The sequence below is a fragment of the Papio anubis genome, unplaced genomic scaffold (genome assembly GCF_008728515.1).
Source record: "Papio anubis isolate 15944 unplaced genomic scaffold, Panubis1.0 scaffold59, whole genome shotgun sequence".
Lineage (NCBI taxonomy): Eukaryota > Metazoa > Chordata > Mammalia > Primates > Cercopithecidae > Papio > Papio anubis.
This window is the reverse complement of record NW_022166121.1, coordinates 129,286-156,857: the sequence shown is the minus strand read 5'-3', so window position 1 is coordinate 156,857 and position 27,572 is coordinate 129,286. Positions and strand designations below refer to the sequence as shown.

The 27,572-nt window shown below is 39.3% G+C and overlaps 2 protein-coding genes across 19 annotated transcripts in view; one reads left to right on the top strand and one right to left on the bottom strand.

Annotated features, from left to right (window-relative positions):
• Positions 1-27,572, top strand: part of LOC101014061 (cell cycle progression protein 1) — a 90,282-nt gene that overhangs the window by 42,846 nt on the left and 19,864 nt on the right. For 8 of the 14 annotated variants that reach the window (XR_004181717.1, XM_009210218.2, XM_017960634.2 and 5 more), the window contains 2 exons: positions 1,797-3,202; positions 6,338-6,435. Coding sequence is in view for 13 of the 14 variants with exons in the window: in XM_009210218.2 (XP_009208482.2) it covers positions 1,797-3,202; positions 6,338-6,435 (1,504 nt within the window). In the remaining variant the exon portion in view is untranslated. Of the gene's footprint in view, positions 1-1,796; positions 3,203-6,337; positions 7,504-27,572 lie in introns of those variants that run through there. The other 6 variants (XM_017960642.2, XM_021940583.2, XM_021940587.2 and 3 more) reach the window with 5 other exon arrangements.
• LOC101015004 (GPI mannosyltransferase 3) overlaps positions 7,098-27,572 on the bottom strand; it is a 38,478-nt gene continuing 18,003 nt past the window's right edge. Inside the window, exons 7-11 of one of the 5 annotated variants that reach the window (XR_002523063.2) lie at positions 23,720-23,771; positions 22,262-22,473; positions 20,965-21,029; positions 7,766-7,946; positions 7,098-7,456 (exon numbers count right to left, since the gene is read on the bottom strand). Coding sequence is in view for 4 of the 5 variants with exons in the window: in XM_021940588.2 (XP_021796280.1) it covers positions 19,186-19,274; positions 20,965-21,029; positions 22,262-22,473; positions 23,720-23,771 (418 nt within the window). In the remaining variant the exon portion in view is untranslated. Of the gene's footprint in view, positions 7,457-7,765; positions 7,947-11,603; positions 13,079-17,820; positions 18,603-19,030; positions 19,275-20,964; positions 21,030-22,261; positions 22,474-23,719; positions 23,772-27,572 lie in introns of those variants that run through there. The other 4 variants (XM_021940590.2, XM_021940589.2, XM_021940588.2 and 1 more) reach the window with 4 other exon arrangements.

Below are 27,572 nucleotides of genomic sequence, written 5' to 3'. Positions count from 1 at the left end.
GTGGATCAGGTAGATGTTGAACCTCTTTGGAAGACCTGGTCAGGATCTGCTTTTCAATCACTTATATCAACATCATATTTACTGCATGAGGAATGCTGTACTCTTCTTTCATCCTGTGGCTTCCTGTGCTTGTGCATTTCAAGAGTATGCCACACCAGTGTATCGGTCTCTTCTACTCCACAGTCCACTGCTTTTGGGTAGAAGAAACTTCTTTTCTCTCATACAGGTAGAGCAGATGAAATTACTGTGATTAAATTTTAAATCTTTATTTGTTCTCTGAAGATTAATGAGCCAGAAAGTGAAGCAGTCATTTCAGATAGTTATTTTTCAAGTATAAAATAGTGTCATTCTCTTAAAGGACTGTTTTTTTTTTGTTTTTTGTTTTTTTTTTGCTTGTTTCTGAACCCAGGTAATTGACTGGTCTAACCATAACGTTTGTGATACATTAAGCCAAATTTAAGTATCATTTTGCAGATTTATACATAAGATATTTTTAACTGGATGGATAATGCTGTAAGAACTTGTTGAACCACATTGTTTAAATTTTGACTGTTTTTGGTTAAATTTTGTTACTAATGCATATGTTTGAAAGAAAATTCAAATCAGTCAAGGATACCCTTATCGAAGCAGAAAAATTCTATAAGCCGAATTGACCATGATTTCTACCACAGGTGCTGACTTTCAGTTATAGTAATTTATAGATTAATCTTCAGAGTTATATTAATTATACAGATTACAGAACTGCTGTAATCTGGGTGACAGTCACTTCAAAAGTTTACATAAAATTGGATAAGTTAGTTATAAATGTTCAAGATTCAGTCTGTCCTCTAACATGCTTATAGAATTTATGGCTTATCTGTACTTACTTAGAAATGTTAATTGCATAGGACCAAAATGTTTCAAATAGGACTAAGATTATTAGAATTTCATTCTTTGAAGTGTACACTGAGTACAAACAATTTTTGAAGCCATAAGTCAGCTCTTGATGTAATTTTACTTTTATTTTTTATTTTATTTTATTATTTTTTTGAGATGGAGTCTCGCTCTGTCACCAGGCTGGGGTGCAGTGGTGCGATCTTGGCTCACTGGCAACATTTGCCTCCCAGGTTCAGGCGATTCCCCTGCCTCAGCCTCCCGAGTGTCTGGGACTACAGGCGCATGCCACCATGCCCAGCTAATTTTTGTGTTTTTAGTAGAGATGGGGTTTCACCGTGTTGGCCAGGATGGTCTCGATCTCTTGATCTAATGATCTGTCCACCTCAGCCTCCCAAAGTGCTGGGATTACAGGTGTGAGCCACTGCGCCCGGCCAATAATTTTACCTTTTGTAAAAGGTAATCTCTCTTCCCAATTCAGAAAAACCTTTAGTCCTGCAAGCTGTAGCTAACTTTCTGTCTTTTAAGTTCTTCCAGACATGCGCGGTGGCTCATGCCTATAATGCCAGCACTTTGGGAGGCCGGAGAGTCGCTGCTTGAACTCAAGAGGCAGAGGTTGCAGTGAGCCGAGATTGCACCACTGCACGCTAGCCTGGGCGACAGAGCGAGACTCCGTCTCAAAAAAAAGAAAATTCTTCCACCATGCTGTAGTTCTCAGTTTGATGTAGCTCTCTGCTCTGTGCTTTCTTGCATATGAACGTTGTATTTCCCAGTGTTTATACTATTGAAAATACTACCTGGGGCGGGGTGGTCTCTGTAGAAGACAAGACACAAAAGCTTATGCGTTATTATATCTTAAAAGATTTAAATTCAGCTTTTAAAGCTCTTGACATTTTATTTCTTCTCTTTCAAAAAAAACGTAGTCATTGAAAGAAAATCTTGCAAGGTGTTGGACACTTACTGAAGCAGAGAAGATGTCCTTTGAAACTCAGAAAACGAACCTTGCTACAGAAAATCAGTATTTAAGAATATCTCTGGAGAAGGAAGAAAAGGCCTTATCCTCATTACAGGAAGAGTTAAACAAACTAAGAGAACAGATTAGAATATTGGAAGATAAAGGGACAAGTACTGAATTAGTTAGAGAAAATCAGAAACTTAAGCAGCATTTGGAAGAGGAAAAGCAGAAAAAACACAGCTTTCTTTGTCAAAGAGAGACTCTGTTGGCAGAAGCAAAGATGCTAAAGGGGGAACTGGAGAGAGAACGACTAGTAACTACGGCTTTAAGGGGGGAACTCCAGCAGTTAAGTGGTAGTCAGTTACATGGCAAGTCAGATTCTCCCAATGTATACACTGAAAAAAAGGAAATAGCAGTCTTACGGGAAAGACTCACTGAGCTGGAACAGAAGCTAACCTTCGAACAGCAGCGTTCTGATTTGTGGGAAAGATTGTATGTTGAGGCGAAAGATCAAAGTGGAAAACAAGAAACGGATGGAAAAAAGAAAGGGGGCAGAGGAAACCACAGGGCTAAAAATAAGTCAAAGGAAACATTTTTGGGTTCAGTTAAGGAAACATTTGATGCCATGAAGAATTCTACCAAGGAGTTTGTGAGGCATCACAAAGAGAAAATTAAGCAGGCTAAAGAAGCTGTGAAGGAAAATCTGAAAAAATTCTCAGACTCAGTTAAATCCACTTTCAGACATTTTAAAGATACCACCAAGAATATCTTTGATGAAAAGGGTAATAAAAGATTTGGTGCTACAAAAGAAGCAGCTGAAAAAGCAAGAACAGTTTTTAGTGACTATTTACATCCACAGTATAAGGCACCTACAGAAAACCATCATAATAGAGGCCCTACTATGCAAAATGATGGAAGGAAAGAAAAGCCAGTTCACTTTAAAGAATTCAGGAAAAATACAAATTCAAAGAAATGCAGTCCTGGGCATGATTGTAGAGACAATTCTCATTCTTTCAGAAAGGCTTGTTCTGGTGTATTTGATTGTGCTCAACAAGAGTCCATGAGCCTTTTTAACACAGTGGTGAATCCTATAAGGATGGATGAATTTAGACCGATAATTCAAAGGTACATATTAAAAGAACTGGATACTTTCTGTCACTGGAACGAACTTAATCAGTTCATCAATAAGTTTTTCCTAAATGGTGTCTTTATACATGATCAGAAGCTCTTCACTGACTTTGTTAATGATGTTAAAGATTATCTTAGAAACATGAAGGAATATCAAGTAGATAATGATGGAGTATTTGAGAAGTTGGATGAATATATATATAGACACTTCTTTGGTCACACTTTTTCCCCTCCATATGGACCCAGGTCGGTTTACATAAAACCATGTCATTACAGTAGTTTGTAACATTTGTAGATTGGATAGCATTTTTATGATTTGATGAGTTTCTTGGAAGGTTACTGTTTCTAAGAGTTGTGCTTTATTGCCACTGAGAGAATTCAGAATAAATTGAAAGGTGGAGTCTAAAAATTATTAGCTGTTACAAATGGAACATTTCATTATAATGTAATCACTTTGATTTGAGCAAATGGTTTAATTTTTATCCTAAAAATCAGTTAAGAATATATAAAATCCTATTTTGGCCAACTTTGTTTCTTTTCAGTATAGTTTATAATGAAAAGATCACCTTAAGTGAAATTATTTTCCTTTAATCTTTTATGTATTTATTCACTTTCGGAAGCTAGGAGTGAGCAACACAAATTTTACTCTGAAGTCAGAAGAGCTCATATATAATAATTTGAATGCCCCACCTATTTTCACTTGTCCATTCCACATAGCAGCTTAGTTATGATACTTAATACTTAATCACATAATTATCTTCGATAAAGGTAGAGGCACAATCAAAGAGGCAACTGAGCAAGTCAAATTCTAATGTGTGTACCTCATAATAATTTTTTATCCATTTTCATCTTTATATTCTGTAACATGAAACTTACCCAATCTTAAAATGTTAGCTTCACTTTTTACCTATGAAATACTTACCTTTCTGAATAAATATAATGTGTCTATAAAATAATGAGACTGATTCTGGTGTCTTTAGTCATTAAGCAGGTATCTAGTCCTATAATGAACAAAGGTGAGGCTTCCTTGAGGAGACAAGTGAAAAATTTTTGCTTCAAAGGAGCTCACAAGCTAAGTAAATAAATGAAATTAAGGTATGGGGGCATGGTGGCCTCAGGCTGTCTGGAGATGTTTGGAAAGGCTTCTTGAGTGAGGTGGCCTTTTAACTGAACTTAGTTGTTAAGGTAGCTTTTGAAGGAGAAATGAGAATTTGCTATGCAGACAGGGAAGGGAATTTCACTTAAAAGGAAGGTTCTTTGGATGTGAAGATACACTACTTTAAGGAAGCAAGGTAGTGCTGGAGGATAAGAGATGCAGACCACGAAGGGACCCATTTTATGCTAAAGGTTTTGTCCTGTAGGACATGAAGAACCTCTGAAGAATTTTCAAGGTGGTGGGATAAGATTATATTGTATTTTAGATTACAGTAGTCCCCCCTTATCTTCAGGATATATGTTCCAAGACCCCCACTGGATGCTTGAAACCAAGGATAGAACATAATTCTAGATATAATATGCATGAATTTCTTTTTCCTTCTTTACAGTCTCACACATAGGTTTGTTCTTACCATAGATCTTACCAATCTCAGCATACTTTTGTTTCTCTTATTGAGAACCTTCACCCTTTCACTTAAAGGAAGTGCTTTATAGCTTCTCTTTGGCATATCCAAATGCAAGCATCACTATTGTATTTTGGGGTCATTATTAAGTTACTTAATCATCCTTAATAATCCTTATCTTAGGGATACTTGAACACAAGCACTGTGGTATGATAACAGTGTATCTGATTAACAGACTGCTACTAGGCGATTAATGGGTGGGTAGCGTAGATACATGACAAAAGGATGATTCGCACCCCATGTGGGATGGAGCAGAACTGCATTATTTCATCACATTACTCAGAACAGGCATATAATTGAAAACTTATGAATTATTTCTTTTTTTAATTATTTGAGATGGAGTCTTGCTTTGTCAGCCAGGCTGGAGTGCAGTGACACGATCTCAGCTCACTGCAACCTCTGTCTCCTGGGTTCAGGTGATTCTCCTGCCTTAGCCTCCCGAGTAGCTGGGACTACAGGCGTCTGCCACCACACCTGGCTAATTTTCATATTTTTAGTAGAGACGGGGTTTCACCATGTTAGCCAGGCTGTTCTTGAACTCCTGACCTCAAGTGATCTGCATATCTCCGCCTCCCAAAGTGCTGGGATTACAGTCGTGAGCCACTGCGCCCTGCCTAAAACTTACGAATTATTTCTGAAATTTTCTATTTAACATTTTCAGACCACAGTTGACCACAGGTAACCAAAACCTCAATCACAGAAAGTAAGCCGTGGATAAGGCGGGACTAGTGTATAGGCAGCAGCCTAGAAGATTGATGGGAAAGGTGTGATGCTAGAAGGTGGTCAGCACAATACAGACATGAGCTGATGAGCATCTAAACTGGGACAGTAGTAGTAGGAGAGGAAAGGAGAAAACATTTGGAAAACAGTAACATTGACATTTCTTGTGAAGGAGGAGAAAGTAACTGTGACTTCTAGATTTCTGGGTTGGGTCATCTGTTGGATAGTAGTACCATTGAGATAGGGAATTCAAGGTTTGGGGCAAGGGTAATTGGAGATGAGAATTGTGTTTGGAGGTAACTACTAACATTCAAGTGGAGAGGGTTAGTTGGCAGTTCTATGGTCATCTCTTGCCGAGGCTGTGTATCAGACTCCTGGGAGAAGACCAGCATCTACGGGGTTGTAGGGAAGGCTAAGGACAAGAGTGGGGAGTGGTATCATGAAAATCCAAAGGCCATCTCAAGTAAAAGGAATAAATGTGTCATGCTTTTTAAAAAGTTGATGTGTGGAAAATGTTTTCCTGGCTTGGAAACTGGGCGGCCAGGGGATGGCAGTATGGACTTCCAGTGAAGTAGTGACGGAAGCCTGATCATAGACATTGAGGAAAGCGGTGTAGGTGTTGTGAGCTTTTGCTGTAAGAGAAAAAGTTGAGACTTTTGTTTTGCTTGGTTTGTGAGAGATGTGTATGTATTTCTGCTGAGTGATAAAGCCAACGGGGAGGGAGGGATTTTTATAGGAAAGGAGGAAAAATAGTGGAAACACATCTCATTATTTTATTGTCACATTTCTTTTCTTTGTTATCTTTTGAGTGTTTCCCCTTTTTGCCAGTAGAGTTATTGTCTATTTTTTCTTTCTAGAGGACAAAAAAACTAATACAGACTCCTTTATTTTTATATGGATATACTAGGATTATAATTCAGATATTTAATATCTTTTTTCAGAGTGTTCAGATAATAGATTAATGGAGAAAACATTTAAAATTGTTTAAAATTTAAATACATTGAACTCTAACATAGATGAAAAATGTGTTTACTGCTTTCAGTCGACCTGATAAAAAGCAACGTATGGTAAATATTGAAAACTCCAGGCATCGAAAACAAGAACAGAAGCACCTTCAGCCACAGCCTTATAAAAGGGAAGGTAAATGGCATAAATACGGTCGCACTAATAGAAGACAAATGGCAAATCTTGAAATAGAATTGGGGCAATTACCTTTTGATCCTAAATACTGATTCACAATTGAGTTAAATTAGACAACTGTAAGAGAAACATATGCTTTGTACAATGTTTGGTATTGAAACTAATGAAATTATCAAGATGACAATGTCTTTTTTTGTTTCTAAGTATCAGCTTGATAACTTTATATTATTACTCAGAAGCATTAGTTAAAAGCCTACTAACCTGCATTTTCCTGTAGTTTAGCTTCGCTGAATTTTTTTTGACACTGGAAATGTTCAACCGTAGTTTTATTAAGGAAGCCAGGCATGCAACAGATTTTGTGCATGAAAAGAGACTTCCTTTCAGTGTGAGAGCTTAAAGCAAGCTCAATCATACATGACAAAGTGTAATTAACACTGATGTTTGTGTTAAATTTGCAGCAGAGCTTGAGAAAAGTACATTGTGCTGGAATTTCATCATTAACATTTTATAATCTTACACTCACTTCTTGTCTTTTTGTGGGTTCAAGAGCCTGCTGACTTGTGAAGAATTTGCTGCCCTCTTAAGAGCTTGCTGACTTGTTTTCTTGTGAAATTTTTTGCACATCCGAATATTGTCGAAGAAACAATAAAACTACACCATGAGGAAAACTAAAGGTCTTTATTGAAAATCTGGCATTGTATTAACATGTGATTTTATACTATGTGGTATTTTATACATTTCCTCAGTAGTGATATTTGGTAAAGCAGTTCATATAGTTTTTTTCTAAGTTCCATGAATCTTACCCAGTGTTGACTGAAGTATTTAAGCAGCATCTGAATATTTCCACCCAGCAATGTTAGTTTATCTCAGAAAGTTCAGAATTCATCTTCGTGTTGAATTTCCCTTTTAACTTCCGTTCATAGACATATACGTGACTTCCAATTCGACCCTCCGGCAAGTGAGTGTGGAAGAAAACAGCAGTTCTGTTATAATTGCTTGAAATTAGGAAAGCACTTATTTCCTAGAAGCAAATAAATGTTTAATTAAATAAAGGCTACGTTTTGCTGAGTACTGTTTCAGTCAATTTTAGAATTGCCTATTCTAATTGTTCTCTACAACTTTTTGCTTAATAACAGAATTAACTTATAGGAAGTAAAATACCTTGATAGTTACAGAACTGGGGCTTATTTTGACTAGAGAAAAGACTAATTATGAAATGTGGGTTGCAACAGACCATAAAAAAAGGTTGTATTATCTGTTTACCTGAGGGTTTCCTAAACCTGGGATACAATTAAAATACTGAGATTTCCTCTTTTTCATGTTTACTTACCTCTTCCAAAATGCTGAAGGTGATCAAGTGAGTAGGCAGTGATGCATCGTCATGAAACTCTCTATGTAACCAGTTTAAGGGATTTAGGTAAAATACATCTGCTTCATCAAGATACTGACTTTTTCCAGTCAGGTCTGGGGGGCACTGGAGAAATCTCATGGGTAGTGGGCAGTGAACATGGCTATGAAAAGAAAAGTTACCATAAATAAATACAAGTAAAACATGAAAGTTTTCATTAATCTTAAGATAAGTCATTTATACTTAGCAAAATGTGAAATCTGAATCCATAAACTGTTGCAGTTAAGAAGCAAGCCTTTAACTTATTTTCTCAAAAATAAAAAACATGATTCTCATACCATGTACCTATGCATCAGCAGCAGTATAATCTACAAGCCCAAACTAGCTCATAGAACTCCATTTCAAGGAGAGAAGTAGGTCAGTAGGGGGACTCAACATTCTGTAGCATTGGTATTCTGTTCCAGAAGCATAAATGGTCTTCAGGACCAGGTAGGTTTACTTGTTAATAGTAAAGAAATTCTCCATAGGCGTATTTGATAAAGTAGGAAACTGGATTCTTTCTCTCTTCCCTTTCTGCTCTGATAGGGGATGGATCACATGCTTACATGGCAAGTTTTGTTTTTTTTGGAGACAGAGTTTCGCTCTCGTCACCCAGGCTAGAGTGCAATGGCGCAATCTTGGCTCACTGCAACCTCCACCTCCCAGGTTCAAGCAATTCTCCTGTCTCAGCCTCCTGAGTAGCTGGGATTACAAGTGCCCGCCACCACGCCTGGCTGATTTTTTGTATTTTTCAGGAGAGATGGGGTTTCACCATGTTGGCCAGGCCGGTCCTGAACTCCTGACCCTCAGGTGATCCACCGCCTCGGCCTCCCAAAGTGCTGGGATTACAGGTGTGAGCCACCGCACCCAGCCACATGGCAAGTTTGAAGTGTGTGTGTGTGTGTTTTTCTTATATATTTATATAAGATTTAGAAGTAGAGAGCAACATACGTCCATTGATTAACATCCAAATAAGTAATGGTTTTATCGTGGCATACAAAGACTAGAGTAGGTCGGGCTCAGTGGCTCATGCCTGTAACCCCAGAACTTTGGGAGGCCAAGGTAGGTGGATCACTGGAGGTCAGAAGTTCAAGACCAGCCTGGCCAACATGGTGAAACCCTGTGTCTACTCAAAGTACAAAAATTAGCTGGGCATGGTGACATGTGCCTGTAGTTCCAGCTACTCAGGAGGCTGAGGCAGGACAATACTTGAACCCAGAAGACGGAGGTTTCAGTGAGATCACACGTCACTGCACTCCAGTGGGCGACAGAGCAAGACTCTGTCTCAAAAAAGAAAAAAAAAAGATTAGAGTATAAAAAACATGGATTCATTTCTAATACCAGTTATGACAATTTTTTTTTTTTTTTTTAATTTTGAGACGGAGTCTCGCTCTGTCGCCTAGGCTGGAGTGCAGTGGCCGGATCTCAGCTCACTGCAAGCTCCGCCTCCCGGGTTCACGCCATTCTCCTGCCTCAGCCTCCCGAGTAGCTGGGACTACAGGCGCCCGCCACCTCGCCCGGCTAGTTTTTTGTATTTTTTTAGTAGAGACGGGGTTTCACCGTGTTAGCCAGGATGGTCTCGATCTCCCAACCTCGTGATCCACCCGTCTCGGCCTCCCAAAGTGTTGGGATTACAGGCTTGAGCCACCGCGCCCAGCCCAGTTATGACAATTTAAGCCAGTTACTTAGGTCATGAAAAAAGCCATGTTTATAACTGCCTTAGGAAAAATTAAACCTCACTGATAACAAACATTTAAAATTTCCAGTTAGAAATGAAATTAATAATTATGCAGGAGGTTTATTTTATTTATGAAATGCATACAAATTAAATGTACACAAGACCTAATAGTGATTTATTTATTGGAAATGAAGGTCTTGTTTCGAAGGGAAGCAGAAATTCCTCAGAAAAAGCTGCCTGCCTTATATAAAAGCTGCCGGCCTACTGTAGTCTTTCTTTGCCACAATAAAACCATTACTTGTTTGGATGTTAATCAATGGACATATGTTGCTCTCTACTTCTAAGTCTGATGCAAAATAGGCATCAGACTTTTTCCTCTGTTGTGTGCTTTGAAAAGGTGTGGAGAACTTGGTGAACTGTACAAAGCCTAAGACATCAGCTGACTACAAGTATGTATAAAGAACATCTTGGTACCTTTAGGATTCCTGTTCTCTGCAGTATTACCCCTAATGTGAGCACAGAGAATGAATGTCCCTGTTTTAGCCACGTACACATATAGTAGGGAATCCTTACGTTGAAAGGATACCTGATGTCTTTCATTTAGCCTGTGGTTTTTGCTAGGATCTCAATTTCTAAACTGTATATTAATGACTGGCATTAATGATTAGTTAAGTAGGAGTATTCCAAGTGTTAAATTCTCCTAAAATGATAACCACAGTGATTAAATTAATTGAACGTGCATATGAGACATTAACTCCAGATTGTTTAAAGCCAGACTGAGTTAAATAGTTACAGATTTTATTTATTTATTTATTTATTTATTTATTAGGCATAGTCTCGCTTTGTCGCCCAGGCTGGAGTGCAGTGGCACAACCTCAGCTCACTGCAACCTCCGCCTCCCGGATTCAAGCGATTCTCCTGCCTCAGTCTCCCGAGTAGCTAGGACTACAGGCATGCACGACAACACCTGGCTAATTTCTTTTGTATTTTAGTAGTCAGGGGTTCACCATGTAGCCCAGGCTAGTCTCAAACTCCTGAGCTCAGGCAATCTGCCCGCCTCAGCCTCACAAAGTGCTAGGATTACAGGCGTGAGCCACCAGGCCCAGCCTGGTATATAATTTTCCATAGGAAATCTGGCTCCTTTGCCCCTGTACCATTATTGGTTAATTGGTAACTAATACAGCTTCCTGAAATACAAGCACAGGACCAAACGGATGTCCTTCTAAAGGCCATATATAGTTGAGGCAATTTTAGTTTATTTCCCAGAAACACTTAATTCAAGCATTAGAATATCATCTAGTTGCATTCCCTAATTTTTATAGGTGAGACAACTGATGTCCAAAGAGATTAAAAATCTAGTTTAAAGCTGGGCATGGTGGCTTACGCCTGTAATCCCAGCAGTTTTGGGAGGCTGAGGTGGGCGGATCACCCAAGGTCAGGAGTTCGAGATCAGCCTGACCAACATGGAGAAACCCCATCTCTACTAAAAATACAAAATTAGCTGGGCATGGTGGCACATGCCTGTAATCCCAGCTACTCAGGAGTCTGAGGCAGGAGAATCACTTGAACCCAGGAGGCAGAGGTTGCAATGAGCCAAGATTGTGCCATTGCACTCCAGCCTGGGCAACAAGAGTGAAACTCTGTCTAAAAAAAAAAAAAAAAAATTCTAGTTTAAGATGAGGGCAATAGTCCAGTAGTAGATCTGGACTAAAATCTTATGTTTTAAGTTTAATTCAGATTGTGTAAAGATGTATCACAGAGATCTGTAATAAGGTAAGTAATACATAAGTTTCTTTACTAAGAAGACTATCAAATACCTACAAATTGTTTTATACTGATTTAAATCAGAATTAAGTGTAAGTAAATTGTTTTTAAAGAATAATAAAGTTTATTTAAAAGGTTTTCTTTGACACAGTTCAAGTGGTTTTTAAAATCCATCAGTGAATAAATATGAGTGGGAGTTTAAAATTTATCATTTGATCAATGACCAATTAATTCAAATCCAGGAATCTGAAAGGGAATTTTAAAGTAGTCAGTTTCAGTTTCTTAACAGCATACAGTGGAACATCTGTTATTACCTGTAATAAGGAGTAGAGTGGCAAGGCATCATTATAAATATTGAAGCTGAAGATTTATTGGGATTGTTGTAACAAACTTTTTGAATATGACTCATAACATCAAGAGTACCTCGTTGATGAACTAAACCAGTATAAAGGGCGAGGAACAAATTTGATAAAAACAGGAAACTCAGAGCTGGTTTCTTCCATGTTTTCAGGTGGGTTAGTGAGTATCCTATATGAAGATAGACATATTGAACCTTAACACTGACAATCTTTCGTTATGTTAACTGCAAATACATCTGTAATTTTTAATGGAAATAACATAAACTGTAATACTGTTACGACAAATAAGACATAAGCAGTAAGTCACATCTCTGACCATTCACTACTATTGTCATCTAGGTCTTGACTTTTTCTAGTAAAAGGTATTGAGGTATAGTAGGAAGATTATGGTCATGGAGTCTAGGAGGTCCAGATTTGAATTCCAGTTCTAGCACAAGTTGTTTTACTTTGCTGATCATTTGGATAATAGTACCTTTTTCAAGTGTTAGAAAAAAATGTCCAGTGCCTGCCCTGGTACATAGTAGTTGCTAAATAAATAGGACTTTTAATTATTCCATTTACCTACCTCTTTAATCTCCCAAGCACTAATAATTGGTATTTTAGTGTGTAATATGAGTTTCAATAATGTGTCCTCTTAGGAAAATAAGCCATTGGGCACCTGGGAGATTTTCCATAAGTATCTGAGTGCTATGTCTTACTTTTTTTTCCCACTACAGTCAGGCAACTTGAAGATGCTGAACAATTTTTCTTTTTTGATTTATGAAAGTGATTATTCTGTGGGGCAAAACAACAAAAAACCAAAGCAAAAACCAAGTTGAATGAATAGAAGGGTATAAAAGGATAAGTAAAAGTCTCTCTCCCCTCTGATAGTCCTTTTCTTCAGCAACAGCCACTGTTAATGGACATATTAGGATCTACTGAGAATACCAAGAACAAGCCTTTCCACTGGAAAAGATTAAGCTTATTAGTAAGCATGACATTTTGTTCATAATTTACATATATTCTTTTTATAGAACTAGATAATAGTTCTTTTTGAACTTGGGTATTCTTCATCCAAACCTTGGTTTGCCCAAAATGTTAGTACAATACTCAATGAGGCCAAGGTAGTGTATTTTATTTTGTTCCTCCTATAAATATGTTAATGACATACACGGTTCATAACTCATGAGTTGGAATATCACATATCCATGTCACCTAGTACTTTTTAATCTACTTGAAATAGTTCTGATTAAGTAATAATCTGAAAAGTTGTGTGGTGAAAAATGTAGCAAGAGTAAGAAAACTAAGCCTATCACTTAAATCTACATTTATAAGATGTTTGAAATGGTAAAATGAGGAACCTACTAAAAGGAATGATAATTGGATTAGCTTTATTTGAAATAAAATAGCTGAGATGAGAGGATTGCTTGAGGCCAGGAGTTCAAGACCAGCCTAGGCAACATAGTGAGACTCCATCTCTACAAAAATAAAAAAAAAATTAGCCAGGCGTGATAGTGTGCACCTGTAGTTCCAGCTACTGGGAAGGCTGAGGCAGGAGGTTCATCTGTGCTCATGAGTTTGAGGGGACAGTGAGCTATGACCACGCCACTGCACTCCAGCTTGGGTGACACCCTGACTATGAAAATAAAAATGAATAAAATAGGGCCAGGTGCAGTAGCTCACATCTGTAATCCCAGTACTTTGGGAGGCCAAGGCAGGCAGATCACTTGAGGTCAGGAGTTCAAGACCAACCTGGCCAACATGGTGAAACCCCATCTCATATAAAAATTAGCCGGGCATGGTGTCAGAGATTGCAGTGAGCTGAGATCGTGCCACTGCACTCCAGCCTGGGCAACAGAGCGAAACTCTGTCTCAAAATAAATAAATAGGATTCTAAAAGTTCAACCATCTGTAATAACCCCAGTCAGATCCAGCAGATCCCCAAATATAAGCTGAAGCACTTGACTTGGGTGGTAGGCTAAAACACCACCTGCTTTAGTAGGCTCAAATACAAAAAGCTACATTAAAGCCTTGTCTTTGTCTGTACTGCTATAATGGAATACCTGAGGCTGGCCAATTTATAAAGAAAAGATGTTTACTTGGCTCATGGTCCTGCAGGTTGTACAAGCATGGCACCAGCATCTACTGGTGAGGGCTTCAGGCTGCTTCCACTCATGGCAGAAGGTGCAGGGGAGTCCGTGTGTGCAGAGATCACATGGTGAGAGAGCAGAAGCAAGAAAGTGGAAGGTGCCAGGCTCTTTTTTTAACAGCCAGCACTCAGGAGAATTATCAGGAAACCTAATATAAGGAGAACTCATGTATTACCCCAGGATGGTGCCAAGCCATTCGCGAAGGCTCCAACCCCATGATTGAAGCACCTCCCGTTAGCCCCACCTCCAACAATGGGGATCAAATTTCAACACAAAGTTTAGGAGACAAACATCCAAACTACAGCAAGCCCATCCTACAGCAAGAAGATACGGTTTGTTCTCAGTTATTTGAAGATACTTATAAGGTGAGCATGTGTAAAGTGATTCACTTAATAATTTGTTCATTCAAGGCCGGGCGTGGTGGCTCACGCCTATAATCCCGGCACTTTGGGTAAAACTCTGTCTCTTTTTACTAAAAATGCAGAAAAAAGTTAGCTGGGCGTGGTGGCGGGCGCCTGTAGTCCCAGCTACTCGAGAGGCTGGGCAGGAGAGGCGGAGCTTGCAGTGAGCTGGTATCGCGCCACTGCACTCCAGCCTGGGCGACAGAGCGAGACTCTGTCTCAGAATAATAATAATTTGTTCATTCATTAAATGTTGGAAATTTTTATTAGAAACTGTGGCACTGGGTCAGGCGCAGTGGCTCATGCCTGTAATCTCAGCACTTTGGGAGGCCAAGGCGGGCAGATCACGAGGTGAAGAGATCGAGACCATTCTGGCCAACATGGTAAAACCCCATCTCTACTAAAAATACAAAATTTAGCTGGGTGTGGAGGCGCATGCCTGTCGTCCCAGCTGAGGCAGGAGGCAGGCTGAGGTATGCACCTGTAGTCCCAACTGAGGCAGGCTGAAGCAGGAGAATTACTTGAACCCGGGAGGCGTACGTTGCAGTGAGCTGAGATCACGCCACTGCACTCCAGCCTGGTGACAGAGCAAGATGCCATCTCAAAAAAAAAGAAAAGAAAAAAAAAACTATGGCACTAGGAATACAATAATACAGGTGGGTGATACAAAATGAGAATACTTGGTGATCAAGACTATGAAAATAGCACTCTGGGTAGAATGCTGGAAGATAACATGCTTGTGTTTCTAGCATCTTCAGTACTGGTGAGACAGGGCGTCTCTTAAATTAGGTAATGCTTGCCTTACATGATGGTGGCTTTAACTCTCTGAGCTTAGCTCATTTTAGGATGGATCATTTTAGTGAGAACTGAATCTCCGTATTACTTAGAGAAGTAATATAAAGAAAATGCTGGGAAGAGAAGGAGCAGCTGAACACTGCCAGGAAGAGTCAGCTGATAGCTTAGTTTTCTTGGGGACAGTGGATACTGAAACAGTTGCCATTCAAAATTGTCTTCAACAGTATTATGGATCAGAGGAGCTTTTGTGGAATATTCTGGGAGCCTTACTACATGTCACAATATTATTTCTAAGAAAAAAATATTTCAGGTTCCAACTTAAAAATGAGGTTTGGGGATAAAGCCTTATTTAAAATAGAACTATCTTTATATTATTATTATTTTTTGAGACAGAGTCTCGCTCTGTCACCCAGGCGGGAGTGTAGTGCCAAACTCGCTCATTGCAACCTCCATCTCCTGGGTTCAAGTGATTATCCTGCCTTAGCCTCCCGGGTAGCTGCGATTACAGGTGTCTGCCGCCATGACCGGCTAATTTCTGTATTTTTAGTAGAGATGGGGTTTCACCATGTTGGCCAGGCTGGTCTCAAATTCAGGTGATTTGCCCGCCCCAGACTCCCAAAGTTCTGGGATTACAGGTGTGAGCCACAGCACCCGCCAGAACTGCCTTTATTTACATGTTTAGCATCCTATAAGCATTACTAAGCATTTAACATATAAAGAAAATATCTTTATAATTTCAGTTCTCATCAAATGACTTGTGCACATGTTAGAAAAGAACCTAACTTTAGAGTTATATTAAGAGTCCTGAATTTAAGGCCTCTGAGGGGTTTTTAAACATTGTGGCACTGAAAGCTTCCAAAGGGGATTTCAGAAATGAGTTGCTAAAGGAAGGGTTGGAAAGATTTTCCAGTTCCAATGCTAGACTGAGTGAACCACAAGAGAAGCCTAAGGTCCACCATTTTCTTATAGACAAGTACTTCTGTTTCATCAATATTTAAAATAAATGAACAAGATTCCAGTAGGTGACGTCCAGTAAGTCTAATTAATGGCACGCACAAATTTGGAGATGCAGTTCTCACTGAAATAATCCACCCTCAAATGACCTAGCTTCAGAAAGTGATCATCCCCACCACGTAAATGATGTGAATCCCAATCACTGAAGATTTAAGACTTCGTATGTACCCCAGTGACTGAAGTACAGGTCCCTTCCTTTCACATAGTAACAAGCCATTGCTAACTGGGTGCTAAACATCATCCCTAAATACTTAATTTGCTCCTATTATCTGGGCCTACAAAAAGATAACCGAAAGTAGGTATACAGAACATTTCTGGAAGAACTTAAGAAAGTGATAACAATAGTTACCTCTGGGGAATGGGGCTAGATGACTTGAGGATGGCACACTAATTGTTTTTGTACCATCAGCATTTATTTTCATAAAAAAAAAAAAAACACTGGGCTCCTATCAGATGATGTTCAACAGATTACTGTTACAGAAATGTTTACAATCCATTACGTCTCAGTTGACTACTCTTCAGGATAAAATCTAAAAACCTGAGCATATAAGAAGATACTTTATGAGATGGTTCCTTTATAAAGCCATATCTCTTAATCATCACATATTATTTAGCGTGATATACACACTTTCTAAAATTTTGGATATCTAGCGTGGCACTCCGTAATTTCCAGCAATGACTAAGTTCCTTCTTACCAAGGTAAGGTTCATGGTAATAGAGAGGATGGGAGTATCTGAGACTGTACATTACTGTTTCCATCCTGGTTTTGACAAGAATTATCAGGAAACCTAATGTTAAGAAAAAAAAATCCCTATCACATTTTACCAATTAGAGATCTGAGTTATTGTTTCTATTTTTAAATAATCTTTGAGAAAGCTTAGTTTCACTGTTTAGATGAGAACAACAAAAGGTGGTTCAATTCTGGAGTGGGACATACAGTAGAATGAGGCTGGGAAAGAGAGACTTTGAACTATTAACCATAATGAGGGTACTGGGCACAGATGAAGGTATCAAGAATTTTTTTTTTTTTTTTTTTCAGACAGTCTCGCTCTGTCACCCAGGCGGGAGTGCAGTGGTGCCGATCTTGGCTCAATGCAACCTTCACCTCCAGGGTTCAAGTGATTCTCCTGTCTCAGCCTCCCGAGTAGCTGGGATTACAGGTGCGTGCCACCACACCCGCCTAATTTTTGTATTTTTAGTAGAGACAGGGTTTCACCCTGTTGGCCAGGCTGGTCTCAAACTCCTGACCTCAGGTGATCCACCCACCTCAGCCTCCCAAAGTGTTAGGATTACAGGCGTCAGCCACTGGCAGCTGGCCAGGAAGAATTTTATGTTGCTACCTTGTTAAGGAAGTAAAGCCATCTTTTCATCTTCGATAGAATTCAATAGTTAATGCCTAAAACAAAGACCTTTAAGTGGCATTATAAGTGTTATAGAGATATTGAGGTAGATATATAACCAGCTGAAAGAATGTGTAAGTGATTGTTTTTGGGGAGAGGAAATAGAAGGGAGAGCAGGGGAACACTTTTTTTTTTTTTAAATTTCTTGTGGAAGGTCTTCTGAAATAATGTACACATGCAATTTTGATAAAAAGACTGGAATATGGGGCCAGGTGTGGTGGCTCACGCCTGTAATCCCAGCACTCTGGGAGGCCAAGGCAGGTGAATCACCTGAGGTCAGGAGTTCGACACCAGCCTGGTCAACATGGTCAAGCCCCATCTCTGCTAAAAATACAAAAATTAGCTGGCTGTGGTGGCGTGGGCCTGTAATTCCAGCTACTCTGCAGGCTGAGGCAGGAGAATCTCTTGAACTCAGGAGGCAGAGGTTGCAGTGAGCCGAGATTGTGCCACTGTACTCCAGCATGGGCAACAGAGCGAGACTCTGTCTCAAAAAAAAAAAAATAAAAATAAAAAAAAGATAAGAATATGGAAAAACAAAGTGGCCCAGTAAGAGAGAAGTCTATATTAGCCACCACTGTGGTAAAAACAGATAAGCAGACACTCAACTCAGAATCAGTAGTGGGTACTGAACTCTATCAGCACAAGTGAGAGATTCAATCTAAGAACCGAATTAGTGTTGCTAAAATATCACCTTTCTTTTACAAATAAGGAAACTGAGGCACATTGTTAAACAATTCACTAAAGATGAGAGCCAGTCACAAACTACATTTTCTAGAGTTGAGTCCTATTTTATAGGACTAAGAGAAATTCAAATTAGGCAAGAGAGGTTACTGTAGATTGAAAAAAACAGCTGCAATTATTTTTCTTCCTGTGTCCCATCCCACTATGAGGCTGGCATTTATTTCCCCACCTCTTGAGTCTGACCTGGCCCAGTGACTTGCTTTGCTGAAAAGAATGTGGTGGAAGTGACAGTGTGCAAATTCCAAGCGCTTGTCTCAAAGGGTCTTGCATATTTGCTCCCTCTCTTGGAACCCGGCCTACGCCAAGTGAACAAGCCCTAGCTAGCCTATTGGAGGAAGAGAAAACTCAGAAGAGCTGAGAAGACTTGGCCTACAGTTAGTTGAACCCCAGACATGAGAGCCCAGCCTAGGTCAACAGAGGTATCTACCCAAACTGCAGCTGATGACGTTTGTTTAAGTGAGCTCAGTGGAGATGAGAACTGCCCAGTTGAAATGTAGACCTGTAAATAATAATAAATGGAGTTTTAAGCCACTACAGTTTTGAGGAGGCCTTTTACACAGCAATGGCTGATAGAGTTGTCATGTTTATATAAAAATAGGTTAAAACAAGTCACACAAAAGCAGCATATGGCTGAAATTTGTGGTATAACTCAAGATTTCAAGTAGTTAGGAAAGATTCAAACTAGGTCTCTAAAACATCAAGAGCTCCAAAGAGAACTGTTCTAAATGTCCGAAGATTCTGTCTAGGTGAGATCACTAGACAGAATTGATCCTACTGTTGGAACCTCTTGGCATTAAAGAGCTCTGACTGTTAGGGGAAGTGCAAATCTCCTAGGAATCAGTTTTTTGACCCACTCTAGAACCTTAGGTAGGGGGTGGAGGAAAAAAATGCATCCTGTGAGGAGATCAAGGGGTTTTCTAGTCGCTGTCTTTTAGGAATCCCTCTAAGTAGACAGAGGATGGAAGAAGGGGTGATTCTCACCTATTAGAAGGGGATCTCTTTATCCCTCATCATCATTTTATCTCAGTAAACTGGGAATAGGCCCTGGTTACAGGGATCTTGCCACTTAAAGATTCAATCTTTTAGACTGGGAATGAGGATTCAGACAACTCAATCTTCATGTAAATACTTGGTAAAGAAACAGGACACAAAGGAGGAATGCTGGAAAAATCTGGTTTATGAAAACAGAAATCAAACCAAGTTACTAACCAACCTCCCCATCCCCTTCAGGCACACAAAAACATTTGCCTCTGTACTCTGGCAATGCTTAATTATAACACACACTCAAGTGGCTGTAAAAAAACCTAACAAAACAGAAACCATTTTAACATCTGAATAGTGATTTATGAACAGATTTCCTCTGGCAAATGGGGCCAGCTATTCTTAAGGCTTGCCAAATAGCTGTTAGATGTCTATATTTCTGTATGTGCCTGCATTTGTATATGGTTAGAGTGTAAAGTAATGACAGACTGAGGCTTTGGTTTCAGAACTTCAGATATATCAAAAATACAGATTTTTATGTTTGATTTATATTTGTATGTTTATCTCCTTAAAGCGAAGAGATTATACATCTCAGATCTGTAGGAGTTGATGTATACTTGGTCAAACACTGCTTGACTCAATGTTTTTCTTTTTTTTTTTTAAGTAAAAAGTTTGAAAACTGTAACTCCCTAGGTTTTTTCCAGCCTCCAGTTCAATTGGCTAGTCATTTCTTCTCTCCCAATGTAGTGATTTTTTTTTAAGGTCTTAATATTTGAAGGAAGCCAACAGTCATTTATTCCGAATTAAACTTGAAGTTAATAAAGTTTCAATTCATAATTTTTCCAAACCAACCAATGTAAAAACCCAGATTTTCCTGAATTGAGTCATGTAAGAATTTTTGTAAGTGACAAAAAAAAATACATGTTAAGACTGTGGAAAAATGGAGAAAAGGCCTGAAATAAAATCAGGAGTTAATTACTTAAAAAATTGCATATGCCAGGCTGGGCGCAGTCGCTCACGCCTATAATCCCAGCACATTTGGGAGGCTGAGGCGGGTGCATCACCTGAGGTCAGGAGTTCAAGACCAGCCTGGCTAACATGGTGAAACCCTGTCTCTACTTAAAATACAAAAATTAGCTGGGCATGGTGTTGCATGCCTGTAATCCCAGCTACTAGGGATGCTGAGGCAGGAGAATTGCTTGAACCCAGGAAGTGGAGGTTGCAGTCAGCTGAGATCGTGCCACTGCACTCCAGCATGGGCGACAGAGCGAGACTCCGTCTAAAATAATAATAATAATAATTGCATATGCCTTAGAGTTTTAAAGGTGTAAATGTTTTGTGTGTAAAAGCATTAAAAACTAGTTTCAACAGCAATAAATACATTTTTCCTTTGTGAAAATGAAGACCCTTACAGTTTAACCATAAACTTAAAATAGCTAATCTAAAACAGACATTAACTTTACGTTTTAGTGAGAAACAATACCACCAAATAGAAACACCACCACCAAAAACTGCTTTGGGTATTGGATATTTATGTGGGTTTTTTGTTTGTTTGTTTTTTGAGAGACGGACTTGCCATACTACCCAGGCTGGTCTCAAACTCCTGGACTCAGGCGAACCTCCTGCCTCAGGCTTCTGAGTAGCTGGGACTATACGTGCACACCACTGCACTGGGCTAGGATCTTTATGTTTTTATCTCACTTTAGAGGATATAGGAAAAAAGGTATTTGGACTACAAACAGGGAATATTGCAGTAAGATAATCTGTAATTAAGTAATTCCTTATTAACCTAGTTAAAAATAAAAATAGTTTAATGAGGATGTGTTGTCTTTGGACTATTTCTATATAATTTATTTTCTATAACAAACAAAAGCACTTACCACAGAACACCATACAGAATGGTAAAACTGGATAAATAAACCTGAATTCTTTGTGGCTCAACATGCTATAATAAAAAGAAATATTAAAAATATTAATTATCATGTTATATGATACATTGAGAAAGTAATGTATTTATTTATTTATTTATTTATTTATTTTTTTTTTTTTGAGACGGAGTCTCGCTGTGTCGCCCAGGCTGGAGTGCAGTGGCCGGATCTCAGCTCACTGCAAGCTCCGCCTCCCAGGTTTTTACGCCATTCTCCTGCCTCAGCCTCCCGAGTAGCCGGGACTACAGGCGCCCGCCACCTCGCCCGGCTAGTTTTTCGTATTTTTTTTTTTAGTAGAGACGGGGTTTCACCGTGTTAGCCAGGATGGTCTCGAACTCCTGACCTCGTGATCCGCCCGTCTCGGCCTCCCAAAGTGCTGGGATTACAGGCTTGAGCCACCGCGCCCGGCGAAAGTAATGTATTTAATATATATTTAACTTGATCTATTTATTTTCTAAGTACTCAGACTGAATTTCTTGCTTCAGGAATTAGTCTCATTTTTTAGTTATAAGATGATTATGAGATGGTAAAACTAATCATAAAATATGATGTCAATTTGAAATTACAGAGTACAGTTACATTCTAAAAACGGGATTTCTATTTCTATCCAAGTAAGTAAAATTAGTCAAATTTGGAACAAGGATACATCATTTTTATTTTAGAATGTATTTCTGTGGTCCTTCAATTTAAAATTTTGGTGGTATTGACTGATGATTGATTCACTGAGACTGGATCTTGTTTTGTCACCTAGACCGAAATGCAGTAGCACAATCATAGCTCACTGCAACCTTAAATTCCTGGGCTCAAGCAGTCCTTCTGCCTCAGCTTCCCAAATAGCTAGGACTACAGGCACATGCCATCATGCCCTGGTAATTTTACATTTTTTTCAGAGAGAGGGTCTTGCTATGTTGCTCAGGCTGGTCATGAACTCCTTGCTTCAAGCAATCCTCCCACCTTGGCCTTCCAAAGTATTGAAATTACAGGCATGAGCAACTGTGCCGTTTTTTTAAAAAACAAAAAAATTAGTCCAAGTTCTTAAAAATTGAGTGTAATCCTTATTAAGCAAACTACATATCTAAAGTATTCACTCTAGTGCCTCCATAATTACTACTACTTGTATCTTCTAAGATAATTCCCACTAACAAAAGTTAATGGCACCTCCAAAAAATAAAGTTTACTTTTTGAAGAATTTGATTTGATTTATTGGTAACATAAAACATTTTAGCCTTTTGAACAAATAAAATCTTACCTATAAACAAGCAGTGTCCATAGCACAGTCACCAAAAGTATCCGGTGTCTCTTTGGTGCTAGATAGCAGCCATGAATAAAGAAGGGTAAGTGAGTACCCAAGATAACTGGAAATCCTTGACTGAAGTACCAGTGCCATGGATGAGAACCATAAAATGTTCCCAAGTTCTGCAGCACGTTAAATTTCAAAAAATTAAATTGAACCAGAGTCCACTGGCACAGTTGAAGGAAAAATAAATAGAAATGTGTTAGTGCCAAGTAGTAATGTTTGGCATTAGGGAACTGACACAATTTTGACATTAAATCAGAGCAAGTCTTAAAACCAGAAAATAGTTTAAATTAATAATTTGTTTTTTTTTTTTCGTGCAGTGGCACGATCTCGGCTCACTGCAAGCTCTGCCTGCCAGGTTCACACCATTCTGCTGCCTCAGCCTCCCGAGTAGCTGGGATTACAGGCACCCGCCACCACGCCTGGGTAATTTTTTGTATTTTTAGTAGAGAAGGGGTTTCACTGTGTTAGCCAGTATGGTCTTGATCTCCTGACCTTGCGATCTGCCCGCCTTGGCCTCCCAAAGTGCTGCAATTACAGGCGTGAGCCACCGTGCCCGACCTAATAATTTTGACTAATGACTATATGGAATCCTTCTTGTTATTTTTTCTTCTTTAAGTATTAATGTGTTCTTTGTTAATTTGTAAAACTAGGTTTTTGAGATTCAAAGTGAGGTTCAAACTTACATTTTAGCAATCTAAGTTTTTTTTTTATTTCAATAGTTTTTGGGGCACAGATGGCTTCTGGTTACATGAATAAGTTCTTCAGAGGTGATTTCTAGGATTTTGGTCCACTCATCACCGAAGCAATGTACACTGTACCCAATATGTACTCTCTATTTTTCACCCCTCTCCCACCCTTCCCCACCCCGCGTCCCCAGAGTCCATTCTATCATTCTTATGTCTCTGCATCCTCATAGCTTAGCTCCCACTTGTAAGTAAGAACATATGATATTTGGTTTTCCATTCCTGAGTTATTTCACTTAGAATAATGCCCTCCAGTACCATCCAAGTTTTATATCTAGTTAGAGATAAGGAGGATACTAGACAAATTTTTCGGACTGTGTGTGGTACTTTACAATATCACATTACCTGTTAAGATAAAGCTTTGAAAACATTACAATTTGAATTACAGCACAAAGCTGACAATAATGACAAACAGCAACAACAGGTAACATTCAGTGCTCACTTAATAATTCCCTGCCTTAAAATGTACTCTCCTGAATATTAACTAGGAATACTAATTCTTTTATGTAGAAAGCACAACAAATTGAACCAAAGGCTTATTAGGATATGCCTAGAAGTCTTTTGTAGTGTATCCCATATCATTTAAAAAATTGTTTGCCTCTGTTCTAAAGTATTAATGGATTAAAAATAAAAATAGCTGTTAGCTTAATATACTTTTACTTACTTGGCCAAAAAAAATACGATCAATCATCAGAGACAAACTCAAAGTAGCAAAGCTGAAAAACAAAAATAGAATAGTGATTCACATTTGCAGCTTGCTGAAAATCCACTATTAGCATATGGCTTTGTATGTGCCTTGCATCAAAAGCCACCATAAAAATGCTTTACAGTTTCACCAACTGAATATGGATTTACACATTTTGAAAGGTATCTGTTGATAAAGATCAGTAAATAAGGTTATATAATTAATTAATATCGTAAAAATATATTAATATAAAGATTATTGAAAGACTACTGCAGTGTAACAAATTACCCCAAAACTTGTTAACTTAAACTATGAATATTTACCATTTCATAGTTCCTGGGGATCAAGAACCTAGGTGTTGCTTAGCTGTGTGCCTCTGGCTCGAGGTCTCTCATGAATTGTAGTCAAGCTCTTAGCAGGGGCTACAGTTTCATGTGAAGGTTCAATTGTGGGTGGATAGATCAGCTTCCAGACTTGCTCACATGGTTGCTGATGGGGCTAAGTTCCTCAATATATGGCCATCTCCTTAAGGCTGCTTCATGACATAATAATTGGCTTAACCCAGGGTAAGTCAGCCAAGAGTGAGTGAGACAGGCACCCAAGATGGAAACCATAGTCTTTTTTATTTATTTATTATTTTCTTTTTTTTAGAGACAGGGTCTTGCTCTGTCACCCAGGCTGGAGTGCAGTAGTGTGTGATTATGGCTCACTGCAGCCTTGACCTCCCAGGCTCAAGTGATCCTCCCACCTCAGCCTCCCAAGTAACTAGGACTATAGGTGTGTGCCGCCATGACTGGATAATTTTTGGATTTGCTGTAGAGATGGGGTCTCACTATATTACCCAACTGGTCTCAAACTCTGAGGCTCAAGCAACACTTCCACCTTGGCCTCCCAAAATGCTGGGATTACAGATGTAAGCCACTGTGCCCGGCCACCATATCTTTTCATAACCCAGTCTTGTAAATGATATCCAGTCCCTTCTGCTGTATTCTACGCATTAGAATTGAGTCAACAAATCTAGCCCATGTTCAAGGGGAGGGGATTATACATAAACAGCAGAAGGATGAGATCATTGGAGGCCATCTCAGTGACTGCCTACTACAAACACATATACAGAAAAATACGCTATGAGGATAAAGCTCTATGAATCATCACTATATGAACACAACTGTGTAACTGCCATACAGAGCGGAATAAAGAGTATTAGCAGCACCCCCTTATCCCTCCAATCAGTCAGTCCCTACCCCCTCCTCAAAAGTAACCCAAAGGTAACCCTTCCGCTTCCCAAAGATAACCACTATCCTAATTTCTGACAGAACAGATGAGTTTTATCTTTTTTTGAATTTTATAAGAATAGAATCATACCATATGTACTCATGTCCAAATTCCTTTAGTCATTATGCTTGAGAGATTGAACCAAGTTTTTTTGCATGCTGTAGTTCATTCATTTACAATGCTGTGTATTGTAACTATGTATACCACACTGTATGTATTCCTGCTGTTGATGGACACTGTGCTTCCATTTTCAGCTATTGTGAATAGTGCTGCAATGAACATTCTTTTACACATCTTTTGGTATCCATATATGTGCATTTCTGTTAGACATATACCTAGGACTGGAATTGGTGGGCCCTAAGGTAGTGGTCCCTAACCTTTTTGGCACCAGGGTCTGGTTTCTTGAAAGATAGTTTTTCCATGAACAGGTTGTGGGGGTGGGAGTGGGGCATGGTTTCTGGATGAAACTCTTCCACCTGAGATCACTGGACATTAGATGCTCATACGGAGCACAATCTAGATCCCTTGCATGTGCAGTTCACAATAGGGTTTACACTTCTATAAGAATGTGACAGGAGGTGGAGCTCAGGCAGTAATGCTTGCTTGCTCACCTCCTGCTGTGCAGTCCAGTTCCTAAGAGGTCATGGACTGGTGCCAGTCCACAGCCTTGGGACTGAGGACCCCTGTCCTAAGTTATAAGTGCAACTATGTATTTATTTAGCTTTTGTAAATACTTAAAAGTTTTCCAAAGTAGTTATTAGTTTGCATTCCCACAGGAATATATAAGTTCCACATCATACTAGCCATTTGGGTGGATGTATAGTATAGTAGTATTTCATGGTGGTTTTACTTTGTATTTCCTAATAACAAATGAGATGAGTCTCTTTATACTTATTGACCATTTTAATATTTTTTGAAGTACCTGATGAAATCTTTTCAATCATTTTTCTATGAGTTATCTTTTTCTTATAGATTTTTACAAGTTTTATATATAATCTGGATGTAAGGGTTTAGTTGGTTACATGTATTACAGCATCTTCTTCTGATCTGTAGCTTGCTTTTTCACTCTTTTTTTTTTTTTTTTTTGAGACAGAGTCTCACTGTGTTGCCAAGGCTGGAGTGCAGTGGCACAGTGGCATGATCTCAGCTCACTGCAGGCTCCGCCTCCCAGGTTCAAGCAATTCCCCTGCCTTAGCGTCCTGAGTAGCTGGGATTACAGGTGTCTGCCACCACATCCGGCTAATTTTTTGTATTTTTAGTAGAGACAGGGTCTCACCATATTAGCTAGGATGGTCTCGATCTCCTGACCTCATGATCCACCCGCCTTGGCCTCCTAGTGTTGGGATTACAGGTGTGAGCCACCACGCCGGCCATGCTTTTTCACTCTTAATGGTGAATCTGGGCCGGGCGCGGTGGCTCAAGCCTGTAATCCCAGCACTTTGGGAGGCCGAGACGGGCGGATCACGAGGTCAGGAGATCGAGACCATCCTGGTTAATATGGTGAAACCCTGTCTCTACTAAAAAGTACAAAAAAACTAGCCGGGCAAGGTGGCGGGCGCCTGTAGTCCCAGCTACTCGGGAGGCTGAGGCAGGAGAATGGCGTGAACCCGGGAGGCGGAGCTTGTAGTGAGCTGAGATCCGGCCACTGCACTCCAGCCTGGGTGACAGAGCGAAACTCCGTCTCAAAAAAAAAAAAAAAAAAGGTGAATCTGATGAACAAAAGTCTTTAATTTTAATATATTCAAATGTATCTATCTTTTTATTTATAGTTAGTACTTATTGTCTATTTAGGAAAGTTTTGCCTGCCTCAAGATCATGAGGATATTCTGTCATATCTTGCACAACCACCACTGTTTTACCTTTACATCAAGATCTATAATTCCCTCGGAGTTTTTGCTTTTTTGTTTTTCATTTTTGCTTATGCTGGGATGGTAGGAGTCAAGATTTTTTTTTTTCCATATGGATAGCCAACTATGTATTTATTGAAAAGACTATCCAGGCCAGGCTCAGTGGCTCATGCCTGTAATCCCAGCACTTTGGGAGGCTGAGGCGAGTGGATCACAAGGTTGGAGTTCAAGACCAGCCTTGCCAACATGGTGAAACCCCGTGTCTACTAAAAAAAAAAATACAAAAATTAGCCAGGTGTGATGGCAGGTGCCTGTAATCCCAGCTACTCAGGAGGATGAGGCAGGAGAATCGCTTGAACCCAGGTAGCGGAGGTTGCAGTGAGCCGAGATTGCACCACTGCACTCCAGCCTGAGCGACAGAGTGAGACTCTGTCTCAAAAACAAAAAAACAAAACAAAACAAAAACAAATCAGAAAAGAAAAAAGAAGACTATCCCTTCCTTACTGTACTACAGTATCACTTTCCTCATAAAGTGACTACATATGTTTGTATGCTGCTGGACCATATTCTGTACCACTGATCTATTTGTTTTACCTTGCACTAATTCTAATTCTAAGTTGTCTTAACTACGATAGCTTTGTAATAAGTCCTTTTTTTTTTCTGAGACAGAGTCTCACTCTGTCGCCCAGGCTGGAGTGCAGTGGCACGAT